Below are 23280 nucleotides of genomic sequence, written 5' to 3'. Positions count from 1 at the left end.
CGCCATGTCGGCGCCCGGGTGTGGTGTTAAGTGAGCAAGGGTTCCCACATCATGGACGGGTATGGGTAAAGAAGTTATTCCATAGGACAGATAATAGAATAAATAGTGGAATAGAACACATGATAGACATAGAAAACAATAGAAGATATCATAGAAGGAGACAAATTAGGAAGGAGCAGGATAGGAGGAGGATCATGATTGGTACTTGGAATGTTGGATCACTTACAGGAAAATTAATGGAGCTTGTGGATACCTTGGAAAGGAGAAGGGTGAATATTGCTTGCATTCAGGAGACTAAATGGGTAGGAGAGAAAAGTAAGGAAGTGGGTAATTCAAGGTACAAACTGTGATTTACCGGAAAGGAGAGAAATAAGAACGGAGTGGGCATGATCATAGACAGGACATTGAAAGATGCAGTAATAGCTGTGAAAAGAGTAGGAGATAGAATTATACTAGTAAAGCTAGTACTAGAAGGAGAAACAATAAATATAATTAGTGCTTATGCCCCATAAATAGGACTAGACAGTGAGAGTAAACAAAGGTTTTGGAAAGATATGGATGATTTAATGCAAAGCATACCGAATGAAGAGAATGTTTTCATTAGTGGAGATTTGAATGGACACGTAAGAAGTGATAGACAAGATTATGAGAATATTTATGGAGGTTTTGGTTTTGGCAGTCGAAATGAAGAGGGAAAAAGCATCCTGGATTTTGCTATGGCATACGACCTAATACTAGCAAATACCTACTATATAAAAAGAGAGTCATATTTAGTGACTTTCAAAAATGGGCAACATAGAAGTCAAATCGACTTCCTCTTAACCAGGAAGACAAATAGAGCTCTATGCAAGGATTGCAAGGTCATTCCAAGAGAGGCTTTAACAAGTCAACATCGGCTGGTAGTCTTGGATGTCAAGTTTAGGAACAATTTAAGTAAGGTCAGAAGAAATAGTGTAGCTCGAACAAAGTGGTGGGAGTTCAAAGGAGTAAAGCAAATGAAGTTCAAAAATGAGCTTCTCGAGTCCGAAGTATGGAAACTGGATATGGAGGCCAATGATATGTGGATACAGATGGCATCAAAGATTAGAGAAGTAGCTGGAAAAGTACTTGGAGAGTCTAAAGAACATGCACCACCCTCAAAAGAGAGATGGTGGTGGAATGAGGAAGTACAAAAGGCAGTAAAGAGAAAAAAGGGAATGGTATAAGAAATTACCTAAATGTGATAATAATGAGGTATATGAACAGTACAAGATAACAAAGAAAGAGTCAAAAAAGGCAGTTAGTCAAGCAAAAGCACAGGCCTTTGAAAAGTTATATGAGAAACTTGAAACTAAATAAGGGGAGAAAGATATTTATAGATTAGCAAGGAGGAGAGAAAGCAAATGTCAAGATCTCAATCAAGTTAGGTGCATTAAGGATAAAGAAGGAAAAGTGTTAGTGAAAGATGAGGACATTAAAGAAAAATAGAGAAATTATTTTAATGATCTCTTTAATAATAGTCAAAATGGTAATAACGTGAATATAGATTATAGAACAATAGAAAAGAATGTGAATTATACTAGAAGGATTAGATCTTTAGAAGTAAAAGAAGCACTTAAGAGAATGAAAGTGGGTAAAGCCTGTGGACCCGATGAAATACCAATTGAAGTGTGAAAGTATTTGGGAGATATGAGAGTGGCATGGTTAACTAAATTATTTAATAAGATTCTAAACTCAAAGAAAATGCCTGATAAATGGAGGAAGAGTATTTTAGTACCTATTTTTAAAAATAAGGGAGACATACAGAGTTGCTTAAACTATAGGGAAATTAAACTCATGAGCCATACTATGAAGTTGTGGGAGAGAGTTGTGGAGCATCGACTACGTCATGATACTTCTATCTCTCTCAATCAATTTGGTTTCATGCCTGGTCGTTCAACTATGGAAGCGATCTTTCTCATTAAAAGCTTGATGGAGAAATATAGAGATGTGAAGAAAGATCTACACATGGTTTTTATTGATTTGGAGAAGGCTTATGATAATGTTCCAAGAGAGGTCCTATGGAATGTGTTAGAACAAAAGAGGGTATCTATTAGGTACATACAAGTATTGAAAGATATGTATGAAGGAGCAACTACTATTATGCACACAGTGGGAGGGGACACAAGAGATTTTCCGATCTCAATTGGATTACACCAAGGATCAGCCATAAGCCCTTACCTTTTTACATTAGTTTTAGATGAACTGATGAAACATATACAAGAGAGTATTTCTTGGTGCATGATGTTTGCGGATGATATTGTTCTGATAGATGAGACACAAGAAGGAGTCAATAGAAAGCTAGAACTTTAGAAAAGTACTCTAGAGTCAAAGGGTTTTAAGTTAAATAGAACGAAGACAGAATACATGCATTGCAAATTCAATGAAGGCCAAACTGGTGATAGGAAAGGAGTTAGTTTGAATGAAGTGGTACTGTCCCAAAGTAATCACTTTAAATATCTAGGCTCAGTCCTTCAAGTAGATGGGGGATGTGAGGAGGATGTTAGTCATAGGATTAAAGTCGAATGGTTGAAGTGGAGACGTGCCACGGGAGTTTTATGTGATCGTAAGATTCCCAATAAATTGAAAGGAAAATTTTACCTGCATGACCATACGACCGGCTATGTTATATGGTAGTGAGTGTTGGGCACTGAAAGAGTCGTATGCATCTAAGATAAGAGTTGCAGATATGAGAATGTTAAGGTGGATGAGTGGCCATACTAGACTAGATAAAGTCCGTAATGAGAGTATTAGAGAAAACGTAAGAGTGGTGCCAATTGAAGATAAGTTGAGAGAAGAGAGATTGAGGTGGTTTGGTCATGTGAAGCGTAGACATACGGAGGCTCCAGTTAGACAATTAGAGCACATTAGATTAGAGGATAGAAAGAAAAAAAGGGGTAGACCTAAATTGACTTAGAGGAGAGTAGTACAACATGACCTAGAAGAATTACATATTTTTAAGGATTTAACCCAAAATCATTCAGAGTGGAGAAAGCGAATCTATATAGTCGACTCTAAATTTTTAAAATAAAGACTTAATTGAACTGAATTGAATTGAGTTGTATTAAATTTAAATATTTAAAATTCACGTATTAACCTGTATAATACTATCTATATTTAATTTGTTTACGGTCAGAAAACTTAATTGTATTTATCAGTCACAGGAAGAGCCTAAGGACAAAAGTTCACTAGAATTAATGTTTGATTAATCTAACCAGGGAAAGCTCTTATGTTCCTGTATTGTTGGAGCACTGACCTTGAGTGGACGGACTGTGCAAGATTAAATTCTTCTGGGAATGATCTAGCTATGATACATGCGGAAATTTAGTCTACACGTTTAGAATTTCATGGGAACTGCTAGAGAAGAATTATAGGCTAGGCTAGGCTAGGCTACTGCAGATGTTTGCGTTCCAATTACTTGCAGATTATAAAAGAATTCTTAGGGAATGCTAAATGACCTTCGTCTTTCCTCCTCATGTGATCAACAGCACTGCAGAATTAGTTTTCCAGATTTCCTGCCAAATTCCATTGCAGAGCTAAGATACTCTAGAAAGCAACCAGCACAGATACACACGCAGAGACGGGGCAAGCATACGAACGCAATGTATTAAATGATCACAGCCACGCATCCCTTTTGGAAAACTGTATAGAAAAGAAAACACAGATAAGGACAAAGGCTTGAAGTGGACGTGGCTAATAATCTTTCAAGAACGTGCCCTCTCTGACTTTCCCTTCCAAATCTCATCTTAAAGCACAGCACCACCGTCTCGATTTCTCTACCTACTGCTTACACGTGGCCTGTTCCCATGTCAGCTGCTCATCTTAGCCAGTTAGCCCCTGGATGAAACGTGGGCTCGTGGGGCAACGGCATCAGCAGCCCGATATCATATATAAGCTCATTGAACCGGCCTCAGAGAACAAAGGCCACAAAAACAAGACACCTATAAAAAATAGTTGGCAAATGTGGAAGCATCTTCTTGTCGTCCGAATGCGCCTTCCTGTTCTTCATTTTTTCCCTCGCGCAAAACCAAACCCTCTCTTCCATTTACTGGTTTGAGCTTCAAGCTCGGAGAAAAGACTAATCATAGGTGTGCTAAACTGGAACAGGTTCGTTGACGCAGTTGGGAAGAGAATTGGAGGCTGAGATAAACCCAGAAGGGGAAGATTGGATGATGGAATTGGGAAAGTTGCGTGAGAGATGCAAGGAAAGGAGGGTATGGTGGAAATATTGGAGTGCTTGGAGAAAGAAGCAATCATGGGTGAGGACGAGGGCAGAGACCCCACTGATTACAACAGAAGAGCTTAGATCTTTGACAAGAGTACTAGAGTTTTTCACGCTCTCAAGGAACGCTCCACACCTTCTCAATAATCTATGTTGTGATTGTGATATCATAATGTCTACAAGTAAAAACACTATATGATGTAATAACATTAGGTCCTATGATTCCATTAATTTTTATAGCAAATTTTCTTGTACTTTTCAGTGGAATACTCAACACCCAGTCCATTTTTTCCTACGGCAATAAGAGCACAAAAACGTTGAAGGAAAGTAAATGAATAGTTAAGAAAACATGATACAAATCCTACATGTTAATACTCGACAGATCAGTTACAAGAAAATGAAAACTATAACAAACTCCTCAATTGAAAAATGAGACACTAACTGAACTAGTGCTGGAAAACAAAAACACTAGCTTATCCTAAGATTATCATCCATTAAAAACGAGCATCTCCTATGAGACTCATCAACAGAACTTCCAATGGTTATTGCAGTTTATACATGTCACATATGTTGTCATAGGCTCATCAGCACTCCTAGTCTGCATTTGATGGTAGGTGGTCTTGCGTTGCCCGCATCGACCACACTTGAATTGATCAGTTGTGGCTTTTGGGCCACCTCCAAGCTCGCAGTGGAATAAGGCTTTCTGTTTGATCTGCTGATTCTTTTGTTGCATTTCATCACTTGCCATTTCTTCTGAACTCAAGTGTACAATTCCCTCAGCCTTCACTTGTCCAAGAAGTACTCTTCTCCGAAAATCAGGATTTTTTGCATCCTTGATATTAAACATCAAGGATCTATACCTGATCTTATGGGAGCCATTAGAACGCCCCCAATGTTTAAACAAGACTGACTCAACAGAAACAGCGACTTGAATTGGATCACAGGCATTCACTTCTTCCCAAACATCTTCCTTAGCTTCGCTAGAGACCTTGTGCAATGCCTCATAAAGTTGTTCCCGAATTCGATCTCGCATAGCATCATTACATTTTGGAACACATACCAATGGAGCTGGTGGATTGCGGCCTGTAATGGCAGTTTCAGATTCCACAACTTTGGCAGATCTTGGTGTACCATTCTGATCAATTTTCTCAACCTTGACCATTCCAGTCTTGGAGGATTTCTCAACCTTTACATGGGTGGTCTTTTGAAGCTTCTCGGCCTTAACATTCTCTGGATTTGCTGGCTTAGCTTTAACAGAATTTTTATCCTCTACATTTCCATTTTTCTTATCACCACTTGTTTGCTCCAAAACCACTTTTTTCCACAATGCGAAGACATCAGAAGCAAGATCCTGGATGTTCTTCCTAGCATGTTTGGTTAGAGGCCGTAAACGCTTCCCAACCTGAAATTCATCAATGAATTAACCTAAACATAATGTTCACTAAATCCTATTCCTTAACTCATCAGGTGTACAAACAAGCAACAGTCGCATATATTTCTTATTAAAGAAAGATTATATTGGGTGCTCCAATTTCTCAAAAGGGAATAATTTTCTTATCTAATGCAATGAGGTCATCTATTTGATGAACAAAGACCGGAGGGCCAAGGCACAAATAACAGAACAGAAGAGAAGAGAATATCAAATTAGAAGCAAAACAACAGAGCAGAAGAGGGCAAAACCAAGAAGAGAAAAAAGAGATAAGTTATTCAAGCCGAAATATATATAAAAAAAAAAAAGCATTATGAGGGAGGGGTTACCTGCGTGGAGACGAGAAGTTGAATGGTAACAGGGAAGGCCTTGAGCTGAGCCAAGGCGTCAAGACATCGACTTTCTTCAGCTCCTCCGTCTTCCTCCGACTCAGCCGCCTCCGCTGCTTTCTTTGCGGCTTCGAATAGCTCCAGCAATTCTTTCTCTTTTCTCTCAGTCAGCATGATTTTTTTCAGTCCAAAACTAACAAAAGTTGAATAAAAGGAAAAAAGAAAAAAAGAAATCTTTGATGAAATACAATCTCCTCCAAAGCAAAAACGAAGTAAACTACAAAGAAAAAACAACAGAAACTCTAGGGACAACAAAAAAAGAAGCCGATTTGAAAAACTGTGAATGAGCTTACGGAGATAACGAGGCCGCTTGGTTTGGTTGTCTTCTCTGAATGAGGCGGCGAGGGCGGCTTAGAATAGTCCAGAAGACAAGAATGCAATGCAGATGCGGCGAACTAACAGAAGAGGCGTGCGTTCGAGAAAATACATATGAAAGAGAGAGAGACAGAGAGAGAGAGGAGGAAAGGTTTTTGAGTGAGAGTTGGAAACCCTTTATAGGTTGGAATTCAAAGGGAAGTTGGAAAACAGAACTGATTTGTAGGGCTTTACACGGGTAAGTAGTAGTTAAGCTTCTACTTTCTCGGCAGTCAAGGTCAGCCCGCATGACTTGGTGGCATTTTTCCTCATTTTCCCTCACAAATAGGATCTGTTTTCCTTCTCTACTTCTATTTTGGGCGTTAGGTCCTCTGTCTAATAAAAAAATTGTACAACCTTCTTTCTTTACAAAATCAGTTTTTTTTTTTTTTTTTTTCAGAAGATTAGCTCCTACTGGAATTCATTACCTCGCAGCCCTGAAGACTTTATAGGTTTATAAATGACCATAATATTACTGAAGTAAAGCTGGTTTATACAAAAAAATCAGTATCTTTATGGTATCTATAAGCATTTGAATGAATGTACTGCCTAGTAAAACAAATTTTTGTTGGGTATACAAATTTACAACTGCCTTTAGAAACAGAGCTTGCGACAATAGACTCTGGCCCTGTGTTACCTTGGAACGTTGCTAACGATAAAAATATTTATTCCTATTGCCATTCTACTCTAAATGACCATAAACAAAATGCCCATTTCTTGCTGAAATTGTAATTTTTACACCTTCCATGCATCCTAAAAATAGTTTTGTTTGTAAGCCGCATAAAGTTGATCAAAGAGGTGTAACTTTGGCACACATGGTGCCAAAGTGTACTAATAAACACAGCCACCCATTCCTTTTTAAGTAATGACTACATTAAGTTATTAATCTTGGAGAAGGTGAGAGAGAATTGTGCAAAAGCAAAGTACAATTAAGATAAATATTGGAGCTTAAAATTGTCCAGTTATCCCAGGAATTAATGCCAATAAGGCCTCAACAATAACTAGAAAATGGAACAACATTATTCATATCAACTTTACTCATCATTTCTCATTGTCAGCCTGATAAAATAAATGAAAAAGCTATTCAGAAATCTGATCCCTATTCACTTTCCTTCGGGCTCCCCTTTCTCGAAAAAGTTCTTCTTAATCCAATCAAATGGCTGAGAAAAGACAAAAGAAAATTTTTAAGATAGAATAAACATCATAAGAATGTGAGAAAGAGATGCACATTGGAGCATGCAAAAGCTTTTCTCATGTTTCCTGTCTTCTTTTAATGGAATGGTAATTAAGCGCTAATTGATTTAGTGATTTTAGGCTTGTGAAGTAGCAAAGATGAAAAATCAATTGCCAAATGTTTCAGGTAAATGCCAAAAGTTATCCATCGTGTAAATATCCTTCAACAGTTCTCACAAGGTAGGGGTAAGAATTTGTATCTCATACAAGCAGTTTACAAAGAGCCAAGAAAAAAAATGTCATTGCAGTAACAACTAACAATAAGCAATGAACGACAAAAAGGAAAAATGTTAAAAAGTCAATACCAGTTAAAAATGTAATGATCACAACTTGAGGAAAGCAAATTCAACATTCAAACATCAAAAGTCACGGATAGAAACATGACTTATCTCACTATGTACAGGCACATTTGCTGCACAAGGTGTTGCTCACAGATAGATAGATACATATGCAGCAACTAAACAGATACTGCTTTTTTTTCCTTTGTTCTAAGTTATGCTCTAAAATCAAACTTCTTTTCCGTTGTCCAAAGCTCTATTCCATGGTGCTATATATTTAACATATTTCAAAAGATATGAGTATTCCAAACATGTGCAAGGGACCTTAGCAGCATAAAAACTAATTCTGCATGAATTTAACCACCATTATCACCAATACAACAACCACATATATCTAATATCAACAGGTGAATGAAACAAAGAATAGGAATAAAAAGACACCAAGACCAAAATAGAAGAAAAAAAAAAAAACCGTAATTGTGGAACAATAAAGGTGCCTTTGAACATCCTCAAGTCACAAACTTTAATTGTTATTCAGTGTAGATGGTGTGACTCGGCTAAAAGCGTTCTTAACAAGCCTTGCTTTGGTTAGTAACCATGTTGTGCTATCACTATTGCAACCGCTACTTGCAATATTTGCCAAAATTCTTTAGCTATAAAAAGGTTTTCTTCCAATTTCATGATAGATAGTCATTTTTTTAGTTCAAATCGAAAAACAACCCTTGCAGAAATCAAAAACCTTCGTAAAACGAATCCATGTTTAATCACAAAGAGCATCTATCAATGGCACATACATGAAAACAGAGAACAGGGAATCACCCAAATGCAAAGTTGCAAATTTTTAAAAACTACAGAATTTTATTCGTGAATCGGCTATCAATTCAAAAAAAATTGAGAGCATCAATAATCATTAAATAAGAACTCAGATCTAAGGAGATACCTGGATGAGATAAAGAGCAGTGGAGACGGCAGCAACGCCCCAGAAGGCGGCGGCCTGGATATCAGTGGATTGAGGACGATTCCTAGGCTTCAGGAACTTGAAAATAGCTGTTTCTCCTGCCATTTTCGATTCGATTTCAGAAACCCCAAAACCTTAAAATCCAAAATTCGAGAGAAGATCTTTGCTTGCCTTTCTTTTCAACACCTGTCAATGGGGAGCACCAACCCCAATGAGTTCCTCGCCGTTCTTATTGTATTTTGAGCAGAAAAAATTATTATTTAATTTTTATATTTTAATAAAATTAATTATATAATTTTTTATTTTAAAAAATGTTGTTTAATTTTTTTTAAATTATTTTTTCTCAAATTATTTATCAAATTTTTTAATTTAAATAGACAAAAAATTTATTTTAACCTTTAAATTATTAGTTAAAATACATTTTAAATTTTTTTATTAAAATTAGTTTAAATAAATTTTATATAACTTTATTTTAGTCCATTTTAATCAAATTAAATCCAATTCAATCAAATAATCACACGTGATAAATAATTTATCATTAAAGATAATAAAAAATAATATAATATTATTTTAAAATCTTTTATTTATTTTTAAATTAAAAAATATTAATTCATTTTATTCTTGCTTTTACTATATTATTTTTTTCTTTTATTTATATTATATATAAATGTATAAAAGAGGGAATATTGATTTTACTTAAATTATCTTTTATTTTTAAAATTAATTATAATTAAATTTTATTTTTTAAATGTCACGACCTAAAATTTTGAGCCGTGACAGGCGCATAATTTAAGTATTCTTAAATCATACAAGTCTTATCAAAATATCTTGAATAAATATATTATCACTTACAAATCTCAAAAAAATAGATAAAATACAAATAAACAAAATACTGAATAAACATCATAAATATTCCATAAGTAAACTGCAGAGTCTCTACAGTTTTCAAATAAAAACTTAAACTATTCAATAAACTAAACTAATTATTAGCCTGAGGAAATATGAATTCGGGTATACCATGAGAACAAATCAATTATTGTCCCTCTCTAGAAAATGGATTGAATATTTAGATCAGCTGCAGAATTCTACTGATCTGAAACAGATAACAGACAGAGAAAACGTGATTTGAGCTAATGCTCAATGAATGATAATTATAACACACAACGGAATAGGAACAGGCAAATGCTTGATTAATTTCACAATAAATTTTCTATTCAATAAAATCATACTCATGCTATTAAAATCATTAATAAAATAATTTCATAAAAAACATATATGTAAAAGAAATTCGTTCAATAAAAATTTTATGGTATAGTACACCAGGGTGATGATACCCCAAATCACCAAAGGCTAGATGGTAAGCGCACTACCAGATATTAGATACATTCATCCTCCTTCACATATATCAATGCATATGATACTAATGCAAACCATAAATTACAATGATGCATGACTCAACAATGGAACCTAATGCCGTGATAGTCCATACGGTGGGGCCAAATAGCAGATATAGATACTGGGTACAGGTACCAATTCAAAATAGAAAATCAATTTCCAAAAATCAATCAAAATCAACTCAAAGACTTCAGATAATGAACAATAACTGACAGTGTAATTCTAACAGTTTATTTCAACAATTTCAGAGAGTCAATAAGATCAAATCAATATCAAATCAATTCTGCATAACACATCTGTAAATTCAGAAATTAGATATCAATCAATATAAAAGATATTAAAGGCCTGTTCCCAGAATCTTAATGACTCTAATGAAGAGATAATTGACAAAATCAATTATTTAATCAAAATCGAAATAAAATTCAATAATAAAATAAAACTCTAGAAAATCACATGTAAAATAATTGTTAAAATATTAATTTAAAATTTCATTTAATAACAATTTTAATGCTAAGAAATTTTAAAAGGGATCAAAATGGTGTCATGTACTATAATTACCACTCACCTGAAATCTCAAAGACAATGGTTATTTTCGATGGAAGAGAGACAATTTCAACTGATAGATTGAATATTTGAATCTCCTATACACCCAAAATATAAAAGAGAAATATCAAATAACAATAAAATAAAATAATTTTAATATATATATATATATATATGATGATGATACCGGATTTCAATCCTGACGAAACCAGACGAAATTCTCTGTTATATATAATCTAAATTCAATGTTATTATCTCACAGTAATCATGATCGACCTAATTCAATACCAATAATAAAAAAAAAAAATGAATTTCTAGAGTAGTTGTAACAAATTAAGGAGAGAAAATAAAATCAAATTCACCCATTATTGAACAAATAACAAGAATTTTTACCTTGAAAATATAATCGAAGATGATAAATAGAGAAGTAAAATTTAGGGATTTTCTGCGCACATCAGATTATAAATCATAAACTTATATATATATATATATATATATATATATATATATATATATATATATATATATATATATATATATATATATATGTAACAATAAATAAAAGATGGTGAAAATACCTGTTAAGAGTATGTGATAGAAAAAAGAGGTGACAAACAGGCTTTGAAAGTAAAGTTTAGCAGAAGATATAATTAGGGTATATATATTTCAAGAGTTCTATTAAGTGTAGAATGGGATAAGAGTTATTATTAAATTGGGTTATTCAGATTACAGATATATATTTAATTTCGAAAATAATATATATAAAAAAAATAAATAAATAGGCCATCCAATAAAATATTTCTTATTTTATTTTATTTTATTTTCTATATAAATATTTTAAATTATTGTTAGATAATTAAAATAAATAAATAATTAAATAGATAAATATTGGGTTTCCACATACTTCCCCCCTTAAAAGAAATTCGGTCCCCAAATTTAAACAGACAAAATTTTAACATGAATAATCAAATAAGTGGGGATATGGCTTGCATTTCAGATTCTGCCTCCTATGTGGCCTCACTACTTGAGTGATTATGCTACAAAACTTTGATCAAAGCCACTTCCTTAGACCGAAGTTTCCTAATTTATCGATCTAAAATCTTTATCAATTACTCCTCATATGACATATCATTCCTAAATTGTATGGTTTGAGGTTGCAAAACATGAGATGGATCTGATACATACTTTCTAAGCATAGAGATATGGAAAACTGAATATACATGTGCAAAACCAGGTGGAAGGGCTAAACGGTAAACAACTGCTCCAATTCTCTCCAAAATTTCAAATGGACCAACAAAACGATGACTAAGCTTCCCTTTCTTCCCAAACCTCATGATTCCTTTCATAGGTGAAACTCTCAGAAATACATAATCACCAACTATAAACTCTACGTCTTTACGCTTAGGGTCAGCATAACTTCTCTGTCGACTTTGAGCAGTCAAAAGTCTATCACGAATTAGCCAAACCTTCTCTGAAGTTAATTGTATCAACTCTAGTCTAGTAAGCCTTCTTTCTCCAACTTCATCCTAACAAATTGGTGACCTACACTTTCGACCATATAATGCCTCATATGGAGTCATATCTATACTTGCCTGATAACTGTTATTATAAGCAAACTCCACTAAAGGCAAATGATGATCCCAACAGCCACCAAAATCTATAACATATGCACGAAGCATGTCCTCCAGTGTCTGTATGGTCCTTTCTAACTGTCCATCTATCTGAGGGTGAAAAGCAGTACTAAAGTCTACTCGTGTTCCTAAAGCTTCTTGGAATTTCTTTCAAAATCGAGAAGTAAACTGAGCACCACGATCAGAGATAATGGAAACTGGAACATCATGAAGATTAACAATCTTGTCTATATACAACTGTGCAAGTTTAGCAAAGTTATATGTAGTCTTCACAGGAAGGAAATGAGCAGATTTTATCAATCTATCCACTATCACCCATATTGCATTGTAAACACCTCGTGTACTAGGTAAACCCACAACCAAGTCCATAGCAATGTGCTCCTACTTCCACTCGGGAATAGGTAATGACTGAAGTAACCCAGATGGTCTCTAATGTTCTACTTTAACCTATTGACAAGTCAAATATTTAGCAACAAAGTCTGCAACATCCCTCTTCATGCCACCCCACCAATAATGCTACCTTAAATCATGGTACATCTTAGTTAAACCTGGGTGTACTGTGTAAGCATAATGGTGTGCCTCCTCCATGATTTCTCTTCTCAACTCATCAACATTGGGGACACAAAGTCTAGTGCCATAAAGAAGAATTCTATCATCATTTAACATGAACCCTTGAGCTTGGCCTTGATGAATACTATCTATAATCTCACATAACTGAGAATCCCTCTTCTAAGCAGCCTTAATTCGATCAATCAAGATAGGCCTAACTCAAAAATGTGGTAAGAATAATCCGGTTACGATTTCAAACTCTACTCCCTGATCTAACAACTCATGTAATTTACCAATCAGAGGCCTCTTCTTGGTAGATATATGGGCTAAACTACCAAAAGACTTCCTGCTTCGAGCATCAACCACCACATTAGCTTTTCCAGGGTGATACTGTATGGTGCAATCATAATCTTTTAGCAATTCTACCCATCTCCTTTGCCTAAGATTAAGTTCACATTGGTCAAAGATGGATTTGAGACTTTTGTGGTCAGTGAAGATTTCATAAGTCTTACCATACAGTAGTGCCTCTAGATTTTCAAAGCAAAAATTACTGCAGCCATTTCCAAATCATGAGTTGGATAATTCTGGTCGTGCCTTTTCAACTGACGAAAAGCATATGCAATAACTCGTCCATGCTGCATCAAAACACATCCTAAACCAATCCTAGAAGCATCACAATACACTGTATAACCCCTTGATCTAGACGAAAGGGCTAACACTGGTGCTGTAGTTAAACAAGTCTTAAGCTCTTAAAAACTTTTTTCACAAGCCTCAGATCACTGAAATTTCACATTCTTCTGTGTCAACTTAGTTAAAGTTGCTACAATACGAGAGAAGTCTTGAACAAACCGTCCATAATACCCTGCTAAACCCAAGAAACTATGAATCTCTGACACAGTTGTGGGTCTAGGCCAATGAAGCACTGCCTTAACTTTCTTCTTATCAACACACACCCCATCCTTAGATACTGTATGGCCTAAGAAAGCCACACTATCTACCCAGAACTCACATTTTAAGAACTTGGCATATAGCTTGTGTTCCCCTAAGGTCTGAAGGACAATTCTCAAATGTTGCTCATGCTCCTCTTTACTTTTTGAGTACACTAAAATATCATTGATGAACAATATAACAAATTGACTAAGAAAGGCTTGAAAACTCTATTCATGAGATCCATAAAAGCGGTTGGAGCATTAGTAAGTGTTATGGAAAGTCAATTACTATATTATTTCTCTGTATATTCTGTATTCTGTATTCCTATTTAGGATTTCTTATTTAGAATTTCTTATTTATGATTTCTTCCTAATTAGTAGAATACAATTATAGGAATCAATTGTATATATATACCCATGTACAGATTAATTGAAATCAAGGAGAATCATCTCTTTCTACATGGTATCAGAGCAGGTCATCTATCTAGGGTGACTATTTGTTCTCACCACCCAGCTCAGGAGAGACCTTAGCTGCCGACCTGCCGTTTCGACTCTGATCAACATCGCCGATGTCGCCTTAACCCCCTCATTCCACCACTGTGTGCTGTTGCCTGATCCAGTACACCATTAAAGGACTTCTGAGGTTTAGCTCTCAGATCCTATTTCAGTATTTGCTTGATTTGTAATTTTGGGTTATTTTGCGACTGTAAGCACTTTGGATTAGCGTTTCGGTTAATTTTCTTTGTCTCAATAAATGGTAGACAATAAGAATGTTATTTCTGATATGATTCCGGTGATGACTAAGATCACGGAACACAAACTTAATGGTTCAAATTGCCTGGAGTAGAGTAAGACTATTAGGGTCTATTTGCGTAGCATTGATAAGAATGCTCACCTTACTAAAGACCCACCTACTGATGATACACAATAAACTTGGCTAAGGAAGGATGCTCGGTTGTTTTTGCAGCTTCGAAACTCGATTCACAGTGAGGTAATTAGTTTAATTAATCACTGTGAATTTGTTAAGGAATTGATGGATTACTTAGATTTTCTATATTCTGGTAAAGGGAATATCTCCCATATTTATGATGTTTGTAAGGCGTTCTACCATGCTGAGAAAGATGATAAGTCTCTCACGACTTATTTTATGGATTTTAAATGGGTATATGAGGAACTTAATGTATTGTTGTCTTTTAGTCCTGATGTGAAAGTTCAGTAGGCCCAACGGGAGCAACTGGCTATTATGAGTTTTCTTGTAGGCCTTTCTTCAGAGTATGAGACTGCTAAATCTCATATTCTCTCCAGTTCTGAGATTCCTCTTTGCATGAAACGTTCACATGGGTCCTTCATACAGAGAGTACTCAATCTTCACAGCCTACCAGTAGCGCTCTTACTAGTCGTAATCCAAATAGACAACAGGGTAATAGAAGAGGAAGTACAGGAGGAATTATAGGCAACAGAGGTAATCAGCGTAATGGGGAGGCTAGTTCTAATCAGGACTCAAGAGGAGTCATTTGTTATTATTGCCATGAGCCTGGCCATACAACATATAATTATCTGTAACTTCAGAGGAAAAATCAGCAATCACAGATGGTAAATATGGCAGCAGAGAATTCTACAGTATCTTTCTCTGAGAAAACTATTTTGGTATCTGCAGAGGATTTTGCACAGTTTTTCAAGTATCAAGCATCTCTAAAGCCTACCAGTTCCCCTGTCACTGCGATCGCTGAGTCAGGTAAATCTACTACATGCCTTGTGTCTTCCTCATCCAAATGGGTTATTGATTCTAGTGTGACAGATCACATGACAGGTAATTCTAGTCTTCTATCTGCTTTTCAGTCTAATCTCACTTCCTCTACTGTTACTTTAGCTGATAGTTCTACTTCTTGTGTCATGGGTTTTGGAACTGTGAACCTGACTTCGTCAATTTCTTTGTCATTTGTTTTGTGTGTACCAAAATTCTCTTTTAATCTACTTTCTATTAGTAAACTTACTAGTACTTTAAATTGTTCTGTTTCCTTTTTTTCTGACTAGTGTTTGTTTCAGGATCTTACGACGAAGCAGATTATTGGTAGAGGATGTGAGTCAGGTAGTCTTTACATTATGGAAAATCATGTACTGAGGTCGCTTGTTTGCTCCAGTACCTTAACACCTCTTGAAGCTCATTGTAGATTGGGCCATCCTTCTTTGTCGACCATGAAGAAACTGTGTCCTCAGTTTTAGTCTTTATCAGTATTAGAATGTGAGTCGTGTCAGTTTACAAAATATCATTGTTTGCTTTCTGTGTCTAGAGTCAATAAACGGGCTTCATCCCCTTTTGAGTTAGTTCATTTTGATGTTTAGGGTCCTTGTTCTGTTACTTCTAAAACTGGATTTCATTATTTTGTTACTTTTATTGATGATTACTCTCGTATTACCTGGTTATATTTAATGAAGAATCATTCTGAGTTATTTTCTATCTTTTGTGCCTTTTGTAATGAAATCAAAACTCAATTTAATATTTCTGTGCGCATATTAAGAAGTGACAATGCCAAAGAATACTTTTCAGCACAATTTCAATCTTATATGACACAGAATGACATTTTTCATCAGTCTTCCTGTGTTGATACCCCATCCCAAAATGGCGTGACCGAAAGAAAAAATCGGTATCTTCTTAAGGTAACTTGTGCTATTCTTTTTCATATGAAAGTTCCTAAACACTTTTGGGCGGATGCAGTTTCTACGGCATGTTTTTTGATCAATCATATGTCGTTTTCTGTCCTTAATGGGGATATTCCTTATACGGCTTTGTTTCCTACAAAATCTTTGTTCTCTGTTGAACCCTGTATTTTTTGTTGTACCTGTTTTGTGTGTGATGTTCATCCACAGGTTACTAAATTGGATCCAAAGCCTCTCAAATGTGTCTTCCTTAGGTGCTCTTGGCTCCAAAAAGGGTACTGTTGTTTCTCTGCTACTCTTAATCGTTATCTTGTTTCTACAGATGTCGCATTTTTTTAGTCCACTCCATTCTTTCCTCAACCATCTGTGTATGAGAGTCAGGGGAAGGAGGATGATCTCTTAATATATACTGTCCAACCAATATCTAGTCCTCTCCCACAACCTGTTCCTTCTGTCTCTAGACCTACTCGACCTCCCGTTGTTCATGTTTATTCCAGGAGATTAGAGATTCCTGGCTCAGATCCTCCACCAGGTACTTCGTTGGGAGATCTTGTACCTCATACTGATCATGATTATGACCTAGACTTACCCATTGCTCTTCGTAAAGGTAAACATTCATGTACTTACCCTATCTCTTCTTTTATTTCTTATAATCAATTTTCTTCTTGTTTTCAGTGTTTTGTTACTTCTTTAGACTCTGTTCCTATCCCTAATACTGTTGGTGAGACATTGTCTCATCCTGGCTGGTGTGCTGCTATGAAAGAGGAAATGGAGGCTTTAGATGCTAATGGCACATGGGAACTGTTGCCTTTGCCCACTGGTAAGAAAGTTATTGATTGCAAATGGGTATTTATAGTAAAGGTAAATCCTGATGGTTCTGTGGCTAGGTTAAAAGCACACCTTGTAACAAAAGGATATGCTCAGACATATGAGGTTGATTACTCTGACACTTTTTCTCCTGTAGCTAAACTTACTTTTGTTCGCTTATTTATCTCTTTAGTAGCTATATATGATTGGCCCCTGCACCAATTGGATATCAAGAATGCTTTCCTTCATGGTGATCTTCAGGAGGAGGTGTATATAGAGCAACCACCTGGGTTTGTTGCTCAAGGGGAGATGGGTAAAGTTTGTAGGCTTTGGAAGTCTCTTTATGGCTTAAAACAAAGTCCTAGGGCCTGGTTTGGGAGATTCAGTGAAGCAGTACAGGAATTTGGTATGCAAAAGAGTAAGTGCGATCACTCAGTATTTTATAGGCAATCTGAGGCTGGTCTAATTCTCCTGGTAGTCTATGTGGATGACATTGTCATCACTGGGAGTGACTCTAGAGGTATTTCATCTCTTAAAACCTTCCTCCAAACCCAGTTTTAGACCAAAGACTGTTAAAGTATTTCTTGGGTATTAAAGTTATGAGAAGTAAGAAGGGTATTTTCTTGTCTCAAAGAAAATATGTCCTCGATCTATTGACAGAGATAGGAAAATTAGGTGCTAAGCTTTGCAGTGCACCAATGACTCCAAATTTACAACTGTTAGCAAGGGATAGTGAGTTGTTTAAAGATCCAGATTGATACAGGAGATTGGTAGGAAAATTGAACTACCTTACAGTCACTCATCCTGACATTGCTTATGCTGTTAGTGTAGTAAGTCAGTTTATGTATTTCCCAACTGTTGCTCATTGAGAAGCCTTGGGACAAATCTTATGTTATCTGAAGGGCACTCCAGGAAGAGGTTTGGTATATGGTAATCATAGGCATTTGCATGTTGAATATTTTTCAGATGCCGACTGGGCTGGATCTAAGGTTGACAGGAGGTCAACTACTGGATATTGCATTTTTGTTAGAGAAAATTTGGTGTCTTAGAGAAGCAAGAAGCAGAGTGTAGTTTCTCGATCTAGTGCTGAATAGAAATATAAAGCCATGGCATAATCAGTATATGAGGTAATGTGGATACTTCAATTACTAGATGAGACAGTTTTTAAGACCTCCCTGCCTACGAATTTGTGGTGTAATAATCAAGCTGCTCTCCATATTGCTTCTAATCCGGTGTTTCATGAGCGGACCAAACATATTGAGATTGATTGTCACTTTGTTCTTGAAAAGATTCAACAACAAATCATCTCAACAGGACACATCAAAACTGAAGAGCAGTTAGGAGATATTTTCATAAAACTCTAAATGGAGCTAGGATTGACTACATTTGTAACAAGTTGAGCATGATTAACATCTATGCTCCAACTTGAGGGGGAGTGTTATGGAAAGTCAATCACTATATTATTTCTCTGTATATTCTGTATTCTGTATTCCTATTTAGGATTTCTTCCTAATTAGTAGAACACAATTATAGGAATCAATTGTATATATATACCCATGTACAGATTAATTGAAATCAAGGAGAATCATCTCTTTTTATAGTAAGACCAAAAGACATTACAAGAAATTCATAGTGTCCATACCTAGTCCTAAAGGCCATCTTGAGTATGTCTTCTTTCTTGACCCTTAATTGATGATACCCAGATCGAAGATCAATCTTGGAAAAATACTTTGCACCTTGAAGTTGATCAAACAAGTCATCGATGCATGGAAGAGGATACTTATTACGCACAGTCACCTTATTCAATTGCCTATAATCAATGCACATTCTCAAAGACCCATTCTTCTTCCCCACAAATAACACAGGAGCACCCCATGGAGAAACACTAGGGCTAATAAACCCTTTTATCTAGTAGGTCCTGTAGCTGCTCCTTCATCTCCTTAAGTTCTGCGGGTGCCATATGATAAGGTGGCATAGATATGGGCTCAGTTCTAGGAACTAAGTCTATACCAAACTCTACCTCTCGCTTCGAGGGTAAACCTGATAAATCTTCTAAAAACACATCAGAAAACTCCTTAACCACTGCAACATTCTCCAAACTTGCACCTTCTACCTGAACGTCTCTAACATAACCTAGAAACCCCTTACATCTCTTTCGCAATAATCGGCTAGCACTCACTACTGAGATAAGATTACTAGAGGCTATACTGCGATCTCCCTGAAATTGAAACTCCACCTCCCCAAGAATTTTAAAGAGTACAACTTTATTATGACAATCCAATGAAACATTATAAGTGGCTAACCAATCCATGCCTAAAATCACATCAAACTCAAACATATCCAAAGAAACAAGATCTGCAGCTGATTCCCTATCTCCAATGTGAACTATACATCCCCTATACACCATATCAGTGTCTATTGCGTTCCCCATAGGTGTTGATATAGATAAAGGATACTCTAACAAAGTAGGTGGTGTACTAAATCTCATGAAAAAGTATGGAGAAATAAAGGAATGAGTGGAACCGGGATAAAACAGTACTCTAGCATCAAATGAACAAATAGAAAGTGTACCTGTCACTACTACATTAGATGCCTGAGCATTCTGCTGAGTCAAAGTAAAAACCCTGGCTTGACCTTTACCACCAGATGTTTGTCCCTGAGTTTGAGCAGATCCTCTACCACCAGAACCTCTACCACCCTGACCACGACCATCAGAACCCTAACTTCTACCACTATACTGTGAAATTGGATGAACCTGAGAAGGAGTAGAATATGCTGCCTGACCAGCACCTGAGTTGTCCCACTAGTAGGATAGTCCTATCTACGGTGTCCTAGTTATCCACAACCAAAGCATGCTCCAGTGACCCAATGAAAAGTGCCCTTATGTGGCTTACCACAACGCTGACAAGGAGTGGAAACAAGCCCAGTGCTAATCTGACTATACCGAGCATTCCCTGCATGAGTCCTCTGCTTACGTCCCTGACCAACTCTAGATTGATGTGCCCTATTACCAACTTTAGACTGAGAACCCTGCTTATTACCCTGATAAGAGCCCTAATGACTCTGTCCTCTGTTAAACTGATTAACCTGACCATCTTTCTTAAACTGCTTACGCTGCTCACAAGCCCAACGTTCATCATCATACATCTCCATCTATCTAGCCCGATCAACCACCTTTCCATATTTAGGTAGTTGTAAAGGAACTACATGATCAATTAGCTTATCTCATAAGCCCCTTTCAAACCTGCGAGCCTTCTTCTCTTCATTTGGAATTAAGTGTTTACCAAAGTGAGATAATTTGGTAAACTTCATCTCATACTCTGTAACTGTCATGTTGCCTTGCTTTAAGGTTTCAAACTCCAAAGCCTCAGCCTTTTGAACACTAGGAGGGAGAAATCGCTCTAAGAAAAGAGAGTGAAACTCAGGCCAGAGGATAGAACCTTCGAGTCACCCATTCTTCTTAGAGATATACCACTCACAAGCAACTCCCTTAAGCTGATTTCCTGCCAACATCACCATCCTAGCACTACTGCAACCCATAGTGTCATAACACATCTCCATGTCATCTATAAACTCTAAGGGATCAACTAATGCATCCTTTCTAGTGAACTCCTTTGGTTTTAGCTTGAGAAAGTCTGTAGAGTTAAGAAATCGAGCCCTATCCTGAGCTGGTGCTGAAATAGGGCCAACCATTGGTTGCTGTGGTTGAGTTGTAAGGTACTTAGTTATAGTATTAACAGCACGATTCACTGCATGCAATCCCGTTGCTAGATCTGCCACAGTAACCTGACCATCTCTATGTGCTTGAGTTGCAGTAGCTAATTAGAATGGTTGTGCCTTAGTCTTAGCCATAGGCGTCTGTTCAAATGTCTGATTAATAGTTTAAGGTGGTACCTCCCCTGTTGGATCAAGGTTTGCACCATTAAAACCCTTGGCCCTAGTTCTCCTCTTATGTCTAACAGACCCAGGCACCTATTCATTTTAATAAACAAGCATTAAATCTGAAAATGTTAGCCAAATTAAGATAGGTGAAAAAGTACAAAGGACGCAGATATCTAAAAGCAATGATAAACTGAAAAGACGTTAAGGATCCTATGCTCCGCAAGTTTACTAGACCTTAACCAGGCTCTGATACCAACTTTGTCACGACCCAAAATTCTGAGCCGTGACCGGCGCATAATTTAAGTATTCTTAAATCATGCAAGCCTTATCAGAGTATCTTGAATAAATATAGTCACTTAATAATCCCAAAAAAATAGATAAAATCTAAATAAATAAAATACTGAATAAACATAATAAATATTCCATAAGTAAACTGCAGAGTCTCTACAGATTTCAAATAAAAACTTAAACTGTTCAATAAACTAAACTAATTATTAGCCCGAGGAAACATGAATTCGGGCATACCATGAGAACAAATCAAAGATTGTCCTTCTCTAGAAAATGGACTGAATATTTGGATCAGCTGCAGAATTCTACTGATCTGAAACAGATAACAGACAGAGAAAACGTGGTTTGAGCTAATGCTTAATGAATGATAAGTATAACACACAATGAAATAGGAACAGGCAGACGCTTGATTAATTTCACAATAAATTTTCTATTCAATAAAATCATGCTCATGCTATCAAAATCCTTAATAAAATAATTTCATAAAACATATATGTAAAAGAAATTCATTTAATAAAAATTTTATGGTACAGTACACCAGGATGATGATACCCCACATTATCAAAGGCCAGATGGTAAGCGCGCTACCAGATATTAGATACCTTCCTCCTTCTTCACAGATATCAATGCATATAATACTAATGCAAACCATAAATTGCAATGATGTATGACTCAACAATGCAACCTAATGCCGTGATAGTCCACACGGCGGGGCCAGATAGCAGATACAGATATTGGGTACAAGTACCTATTCAAAATAGAAAATCAATGAAAATCAACCCAAAGATTTCAGATAATAAACAATAACTGACAGTGTAATTCCAACAGTTTATTTTAACAATTTCAGAGAGTCAACAAGATCAAATCAATCTCAAATCAATTCCGCATAACACATCTGTAAATTCCACAATTAGATATCAATCAATATAAAAGATATTAAAGGCCTGTTCCCTGAATCCTAATGGGTCTAATGCAGAGATAATTGACAAAATTAATTACTTAATCAAAATCGGAATAAAATTTAATAATAAAATAAAACTCTAGAAAATCACATGCAAAATAATTGTTAAAATATTGATTTAAAATTTCATTTAATAACAGTTTTAATGCTAAGAAATTTTAAAAGGGATCAAAATGGTGTCATATACTATAATTACCACTCACCTGAAACCTCAAAGACAATGGTTATTTTCAATGGAAGAGAGGCAATTTCAACTAATAGATTGAATATTTGAATCTCCTACACACCCAAAATATAAAAGATAAATATCAAATAACAATAAAATAAAATAATTATATATATATATAACAATAAATAAAAGACGATGAAAATACCTGTTGAGAGTATTTGATAGAAAAAAGATGTGACAAACAGGTTTTGAGAGTAAAGTTTAGCAGGAGAGATGATTAGGGTATATATATTTCAAGAGTTCTATTAGGTATAAAATGGGATAAGAGTTATTATTGAATTGAGTTGTTCAAATTATAGATATATATTTAATTTTAAAAATAATATATATATATATATATATATATATATATATATATATATATATATATATATATATATATATATATAAACAGGCCATCCAATAAAATATTCTTTATTTTATTTTATTAATTTTTTTCTAGATAAATATTTTAAATTATTGTTAGATAATTAAAATAAATAAATAATTAAATAGATAAATATTGGGTTTTCACATTAAATAATTTT

At 35.5% G+C, this 23280-nt stretch overlaps 1 protein-coding gene across 1 annotated transcript; it reads right to left on the bottom strand.

Annotated features, from left to right (window-relative positions):
• Positions 1–4557: 4557 nt before the first annotated feature.
• LOC110657644 (transcription elongation factor TFIIS) lies at positions 4558–9137 on the bottom strand. The gene is made up of 4 exons (XM_021814949.2): positions 8864–9137; positions 6352–7572; positions 5999–6191; positions 4558–5642 (listed from the first exon to the last, which is right to left on the bottom strand). Exons 2-4 carry the CDS (start codon positions 6660–6662, stop codon positions 4764–4766), a joined length of 1383 nt encoding a protein of 460 aa, XP_021670641.2. The 5' UTR covers positions 6663–7572; positions 8864–9137; the 3' UTR covers positions 4558–4763.
• Between the last annotated feature and the right edge of the window lie 14143 nt (positions 9138–23280).

Source organism: Hevea brasiliensis, chromosome 8 (genome assembly GCF_030052815.1).
Source record: "Hevea brasiliensis isolate MT/VB/25A 57/8 chromosome 8, ASM3005281v1, whole genome shotgun sequence".
NCBI classification, from domain to species: Eukaryota; Viridiplantae; Streptophyta; class Magnoliopsida; order Malpighiales; family Euphorbiaceae; genus Hevea; species Hevea brasiliensis.
Note: the sequence above shows the minus strand (reverse complement) of the source record. Positions and strands in the feature narration are given on the sequence as shown.